Source organism: Alosa pseudoharengus, unplaced genomic scaffold (genome assembly GCF_046254945.1).
Source record: "Alosa pseudoharengus isolate Yale_2024_CS ecotype anadromous, Long Island Sound unplaced genomic scaffold, YU_APseudo_1.1 YU_APseudo_1.1_scf_11, whole genome shotgun sequence".
Lineage (NCBI taxonomy): Eukaryota > Metazoa > Chordata > Actinopteri > Clupeiformes > Clupeidae > Alosa > Alosa pseudoharengus.
Window position 1 is genome coordinate 19,991,462 of NW_027468576.1, and position 7,385 is coordinate 19,998,846.

General features: G+C 43.6%; 1 protein-coding gene across 2 annotated transcripts in view; it reads right to left on the bottom strand.

Annotated features, from left to right (window-relative positions):
- ptbp2b (polypyrimidine tract binding protein 2b) overlaps positions 1-7,385 on the bottom strand; it is an 11,966-nt gene extending 4,581 nt beyond the window's left edge. Inside the window, exons 1-10 of one of the 2 annotated variants that reach the window (XM_076278317.1) lie at positions 7,286-7,385; positions 5,947-5,968; positions 5,774-5,834; positions 5,332-5,495; positions 5,043-5,186; positions 4,526-4,687; positions 3,654-3,764; positions 3,320-3,497; positions 2,418-2,489; positions 780-895 (exon numbers count right to left, since the gene is read on the bottom strand). In XM_076278317.1, the coding sequence (XP_076134432.1) occupies positions 780-895; positions 2,418-2,489; positions 3,320-3,497; positions 3,654-3,764; positions 4,526-4,687; positions 5,043-5,186; positions 5,332-5,495; positions 5,774-5,834; positions 5,947-5,968; positions 7,286-7,293 (1,038 nt within the window). In that variant the 5' untranslated portion in view covers positions 7,294-7,385. The remainder of the gene's footprint in view (positions 1-779; positions 896-2,417; positions 2,490-3,319; positions 3,498-3,653; positions 3,765-4,525; positions 4,688-5,042; positions 5,187-5,331; positions 5,496-5,773; positions 5,835-5,946; positions 5,969-7,285) is intronic. The other variant, XM_076278318.1, reaches the window with a different exon arrangement.

Consider the following 7,385-nt stretch of genomic DNA (forward strand, 5'->3'; position numbering starts at 1 on the left):
GGAGAGGAGGAGAGGAGAGAGAGAGTGTGAGTTAGAGAAAGAGGGAGGGAGAGAGAGAGAAAGAGAGAGAGGGCGGGGGAGGGGGAGAGAGGGAAAGAGGGGGAGAGGGAGGGGGAGAGAGAGAGATCATCATTTGCAAAGATAGCAGAAGAGATACTGCAGGTAGACCCTACATTGGCACTGCAGCCGAGTCATACTGCAAAAACAGGTGAATGGGTGATTGTATCAGCAGAGGTTCACAATGTTCACGTGTAGAGGTGATAAACAAACTAATGAGACGACTGAACATTGCTCAATATGACCTTATGGAAGAACTTTGGTCTGGTCTTTGCTACAGAGATTCTAATTCGTTTTCAGTGCCTATTTCAACAGGAGAGTGATGAACTATTGTATGAACCACGACGTTCAAACTAAATTTAACTCTACTAGCTTAGTTAGTCAGCAGTATTAAAATCATGTTTCTTAGAGGGACTGAATTTGTCTTTAATAAATACAAACAAACTGAAGTAGTTATAGTACTGAAACTGGGAGGAAGTACTACTACTAGTTGTTCCTAGAACTTGACATGAAGGAGCAGAAATAAATTATTTTTGGTGTAGTTTCTCTCAAGTGTGTGTGTGTGTGTGTGTGTGTGAGTGAGTGAGTGAGTGAGTGAGTGAGTGAGTGAGAGAGAGAGAGAGAGAGAGGAGACAGACAGACAGTGTGTGTATACATACACACACACACACAGACAACAGTGATGTGAACATGTGCTGCAGTGGGGTGAAAGGCATACTGACCTCTTCGTTGAGGTTGCTGACCAGGAGCACGCCACTGGAGCCCGAGTGGCCGGCAAGGGCCACCCTGCCGGCCGCTGCTGCTGCTGCCGCCGCCGCGCTCAGCGGGGAAATGGCTCCTGAGGGACAGGGAGAGAAGAGAGGATAGAGTGTGGGGGGAGATGAGGAGAGAGGGAAGGAAGGAGCAAGGGAAGGAAGGACGGAAAGAAGGAAGGAAGGAAGAGAGATCGAGAAAGGTTGGTTATCGTGTGTATGGTGCCCCCTACTGTCCACAGCATGGACGCAAGGCTTGCCACGGCAGCCATGAAGGGAATGCGACTGACAAATGAGAAAGAGGGACAAAAAACACAAAAAAAAAAAAAAACACAAAAAAAAAAAAAAAAAAAGACTCCTCATGTATCTTGAATATTACAAATGGACAGCATCACTTAGCTCAAATGTGGTGAGTGGACTATATACATGGTTTCTGCAGGTTTCAACAAGTGAAATGTAAGACCTTTTTAAGACCATTGTGGATGAAATATAAAGCCAGCTTCACATCCTTACCGGCAAAAAATATTAAGTAAAACCAGAGACTTTCTAATGAGGAGACAGCACTCCAAAAGTCCTCCATAGAAATGCATGGGGTCAGTTTGTAACGCCAATATTGCAGTTGTCTACGCATCACACCCCTTCCGCGGCAAAACGTTGACGTGTGAATACATTGAGCCAATAATGTGGTGTAATGTGAAGACATCGTGCCAATCATGTGTTGTGATCTTGCCACTGGAGCAAGATTGGTGTCGTGAAGCCTTATAGATGCCTGATAAGTGCCCAAAAAGCGTTACAATCTGGCACAGAGTGGAGGGACTTGCCTAAAAGGACTTTGGTAAAACATAAGTGCCAGAATTAGTTGCAAAGTAAATAAATATGGGCTGCAAAGTTTGTATAAGTTATCAGTTCAAAACCGATCCAGTTTGTAGTTTTTTTTCACATAGTGATGTATCTGTATCTTTGAGAAAAAGAACAACAATACCGAAAACTAGTCAATGCTGCAAAAAAAAATAAAAATAATCAAATGACCACTGTAGAAGTAGCGTTAAATGAGCATTATTAACATTATTTCAGACTTAAGGTTTGAATTTCATATGATCACATTTTAGACTCTGCGGAAACCCTGTGTGAGTGTGTGTGTAGCTAACGGAGATGACAAAAAAAAAAAAACTTTAATTAAACACTAGTCAATAATAAGTGCCAAAAAACAAGTCAATCAAATAATGAAGACAAGAGGATCTACCTCTGACATGACTACCTCTACACCACACAAGCCAACTCAACCTGTGCTTTTTGCAGGCAGTAGACACGCTACACAGCACAACAGTTTTAGTCAATCTTGAAGACGCCACTCAAAACACACAGGACCTACAGGTTACGGAGGACATGTTAGTAGGGCATGTTGCTGCACCCTACTTCCCAATGCATTCCAGCAATGATGGAAAAATATTTTTTTTAAAATGTAAATAAAACCCAAGAGCCTTTTCTCCCACATGAGTAAAAAAGGGACACAATGCTGGGTTAGGAACAGACGAGTGTCAGAACGAGCGAGTGAGAGAGAAAGAAAGAGAGGGAGAGAGAAAGAAGAGATAATGGAAGCATAGGTACCTCTGCCCTGTGCTAGGCAAAGAGAAGACGAATAGCCTCCACCACTAGAGAAGGGAGCTGCAGTTGGAGAACCTATGGAGAATGTGCAGATAGATAGAAAGAAAGAAGACAGAGCAAGAGAGAGAGGGAGAGAGAGAGAGAGAGAGTGATAGACAGTGACAGTCAGAGAGAGAGAATGAGAGAGAGGGTGAGAGAAAGGGGAGTAAGATCAGAGAGAAAGTCAGAAGAGAGAGAGAGAGAGAAAGAGGCCAGTGGACGACATGGTGGTTGATTTGGTGTCTGCGTGTGAGAGAGGGCCCCGTGCACTCTGCACTATCCTGCAAGTTGACTTCCTTGAGTTTGCGAGGGAACACAAAACTGTTGGTCGACTGCTAAATCGTAATTAAAACACCCACTATCAATCTGACCTACACTTCAGATCAGAAATCCACGCTGGGCAAAGCTAGCCGTATGACACCTTCATCTGGTTTGCATTTTGAAATATCAAGCCCAAAAATAAATCCATTGTGCAAAATAAAACGGCAAATTCTGTGCTAAGTCATTTGCTTCTCAAAACACTTCCTGCAGCCTATAGTTTGAGCACCGAGGTTAAAATGAGTGACGGGCAGAAAAACAGAAGAGGTATGGTGAATACAGCGCCTCTCTCTCTCTCTCACACTCACACAGCAGACATGCAGCTAGCTGATGAATCAGAAGCATGTCATTTGCAAGATTGGATTTTAAAGGCAGGTGTGGTTATCAAACAATATGGTGTGTTATGGCAAAAAGGCTGTGACATGTTACACTGAGCAAAAAGGCCACGGCCTGTTCAGAGGAAAGGTACTGTTGTAGAGGAGATGGTATTGGGGCCTAGTGGATCAGGGGGTGAGAAGGGGTGGAGTGGGGCGGGGTGAGGGTCTTACCGAGGAGAGAGGTGGAGTCCTTGTTCATGCTGGAGTCCTGGCCATCACCAGCCGGCAGCTCCGGGCGTGTGTAGTCGCGGCTCTTGTCGTTGTTGTACTTCACGTTCAAGTTCACCAGCTTGGAGTAGTCGATACGCAGCGTGCAGCAGGAGTTGTAGATGTTCTGGCCATCCAGAGACTGGCGGGAAGGCGGGAGGGTGAGAGACAAAAGCAGAGACAGACACACAGCGTCACTTTAAGTCTCCTCGTAAGCACCGGTGCAAACTCATGATTTCCACAACGCAGTGCACAGGAGCAGGGAGGAGGCGCCCATCACTGGGTCTATAAAACTCACCAGTTTGGCTTGCTGAGCGTTGACTGGCTCACTGTACTGAAGCAGAGCCTGGAACTGGTTGTTTTTGGTGAAAGTGATGATCTTCATGACTGTACCAAACTTGGAGAATATCTGTGGTGACGGCAAGAATTCAGTTATAAAACCATTCAAAACAACTCAAGGTTCTTCAGCAACCCACCAAGAGACTACAGACAGCAAAGTTCGCTACTATGTGTTCTTTCCAAATAATTTGGTACAAAACTGCATAATACCATTAAACTGCTAATACCTGTATAACTTTAGCCTACAATCATGTAATGGACACACAAGCATAAATACAATGCAGCCTGCAAACTGTAATTTGCAGGCTGAGAAAGCAAAGAGCTGGGAAAGAGCTAGCAAAGGCAAGTGACTCTTTGGCTTTGTTTACTGTGGTCACCTAGCAACCAGAGGCTCGTCCTGTGATTCAGTGGCCTTTGAAGTCGACTCAAAGAATTACAAACTAGGCATGTAACATTATGCTGACAGACAACATGAAGATATCTCCACCTTAATTCAGATATAAAGACAAGTATATGTCATGCCAAGCAATGACAAAAGCAAGTAGGTATGGAAGCTAACCTTTTGTAGACTTATTACATTATTTATAACATTTACAGTTTTGTTGAAGCATTCATTAAATACCTTAAAAATACATTTATCTGAGTATTTAACAAGTGACTGTACAATAAAATATAAATGGCTCTAAGCATAAGTTTATTTTCCTGCTGTGCCAATACATAACCATAACTAAAACCCCACTAAACTGAGGAGTGTATCGAACGGTGACATTTTAACACAAATGTGCCCCTGAAGTTGAGGGGGCTTTTTGGTGGAAAGGTTAGAAGACCCACCTGCTGCAGCACGTCCAGTGTGACTGGGTAGAACATGTTGTCGATGATGATCCTGAGCACGGGGCTGGGAGCCGGTAGCACACTCTCGCTGCCTCCGGACTCGGAGTTGGGGGAGCTCCCGTCCTGCACAGCCGACACTGCCTGCAGCACTGCCTGAGCTCGCTGGGCACAACATGATACAACTGCAGGTTAGCTTTGGAATGCGTGTTTGGCTCTCAATCAAACAGAACCAGCTATGAATCAATTCCTAGGTTCCACTGTTGTGCCCTTGAGCAAGGCACTTAACCCCGAGTTACTCCGGGGACAATGGCCCTTTTTACTTGTCAATTTTTATTTGATATTTAAGTCACTTTCGAAAAAACGTCTGCCAAATGAATAAATGTAAATGTGTGGAGGAGTAAGGAAGCGTAAGCACCACAAACTTAAATAGTTCTCATGTACAAGACAGAATGTGAAGCCAGCAGCTAACCAAGCACTGTCAGGGTTTCAATCTGCAGCAGAGATGTCGGTCCCCTACCTGATTAAGAGCACTATCTGTCTTCAGCTCTTTGTGGTTGGAGTACTGGATGAAAACAGGGACATTTCGCACTTGGGGAGTCACTGTCGTGTAATAGTTCACCATGGTGATGGCTGCTTCCTCTGTGCCCATTTCAAGGAATGCCTACGGCAAACAAAAATCCTGTTTAGTCTCAGCCAGCCAAATACATCAGCAGAATGATGAGATCATCCTTTATTCATTTGAAAGAGCTGTAAACCACTGTCATCACAGATTACTCAGAAAATTAGGAGCCCACACATGACTGTACCTGATTTTTACCCTTCAGCATAAGGATGTTGGTGACCTTTCCAAAAGGCAGGCCCAGGGCGATGACCTCTGTCTCGGACACCTCATTGGGGAGCTTCCGGATATGGATAACCCGGGAGGGTGGGTTCTCCTCTACCCTCAGCTTCTTACTGTCACTTCCATTCGCTGAGTGAACAGACACATAGAAACCAACTTTATGGCAGAACACAGCCTTTCAAGAGGTGGTCACAATTATTTTCTCCCGTCAGCAAAGCAAAGATTTTTGTATCGGGTTGCAATAAAAGATTCAGAAATCTTTGCTACGTGTAAGCAGCCACTAATTTCTCAGTTAGAAACGTATACACAGCATCTCCAGCTCCCGAGAACATCACATCTCTGCATAGGCAAAGCTGTATGACATTGCATTAGATGAGGGGGAATGATCTATTAAGGGAACAACTTACAGGTGACCGAGGAGTTGGGGCTGTTGTAGTGGCTCCCTGAGAGCAACTCATCCGATCCCCTCTAGAATAAAGACAGGAAGGAAATAAGTCACCAGGAAAAAACTGACAACATTCTGGGAAAAACTTTTGCAAAAGTGATAATACGTGAAAAGTCAACTGCATGTAAAACTCACCTTCACACCAACCGCGACATCACTGTTGAAACAAAGGCAGAAAAGAAAACTAGGTAAATGGTCCAAGAAAGGTGTCAACTTATAAAAAGGCACAGTTACAAGATTGGAGACTAATCACAGTAAGACACTTAAGTTAATGTGGTGCCTTCAGTGAGGAAAAATGCTCGACTCTCATAAAGAACCAACAATCCAACAAGTGTGTTAGCAAAATTGTCTGATGCCTACCACTATTTTGAGAACGCACCAAGTTGCACTGAGCGCGACTGGCGGATGCGTGCAAATGCGTCTGACGTAGACTACGCTAACTAATTATGTTGCAAAATAATGTAACGTTGGGTTTCTAATGTGCTAAACACTTCGAGTTGATATCAAACATGGAGTTTAGCTAGCATTAGCTTGATTTGCTAACCCATCTTCGCAGCGCGATGTTATTGTTTCAAGCTAGCGTTGGTAAGCTAGCAACCAGGACATGCAAATTAGCTAACGTTACCTAGCTTCATTTTCACGCCAGAAAGTTAACACCTCTAAAATGCAGCAGTGGCACAACGAAAACTAACTGATCCAAATTTAATCGCGTTGTTTGGGAAGTAAAACACGATGAACCACTACAACCGCAATAAATTGGAATAATGACCGGTAAATGCCGAGGTCGCACTGCTGAAAGGCCCTGGCCATTTAAGGTTAGCTGAATCTCTGTACAAAGTGCTATTTTCACGTTAGCCACCATAGTATGTTGAAGGCACTGACTATTAGAATCAGTAAATGGATGATGGATACTATCAGATGTCTATTTTCGATAATTAAAACAATAATGTTAAATTCAAACGATGTATATACCAATGCCACAATGTAGGCTTGGAATCCAAATGGATTTCAGACAAAGGAGGCGTCGCTAACTCGCTTGGTTAGCCATTCATTTCACATCACAATGGAGCGCGCCTTCTTTGCCATCTAGGCAGCAAGCTAACGTTAGCCAATAATTTGCAATAAGTCTGATCGGTGTAGGACTGATTCTAACCATAATTTAAACCGTCAGAGCACACAGTATATAATATACAACTATACAAAACTAACGACTTCAGACACCAAATGTAAGCGTTGTTTCAGTTCCTGCGAATTTGGTTGTAATTAGCGTATGCGCATTAGATAGCTAACAGGCTGGTACATCACTAAATCTGCCGATTCAAATCAAACGTGGCCCGCGATGACTTAACGTTAACATTAGCTTGATGCGTGTTTGGTATATTAATATTTCACCTAAATTCAATTACGTTATTCAAATAGGTATATTACTACGGCAGGTTGTGCTTTTGCCGTTTATATTTCTAATCGTACATACCCGTCCATTGCCAGAGAAATATTGTCCGCCTTTAGATGCTGATTACTAGACCGTCAGCCACACCAACCTCGTCTGAAGAAGCACAGTAGCTAGTAAAATG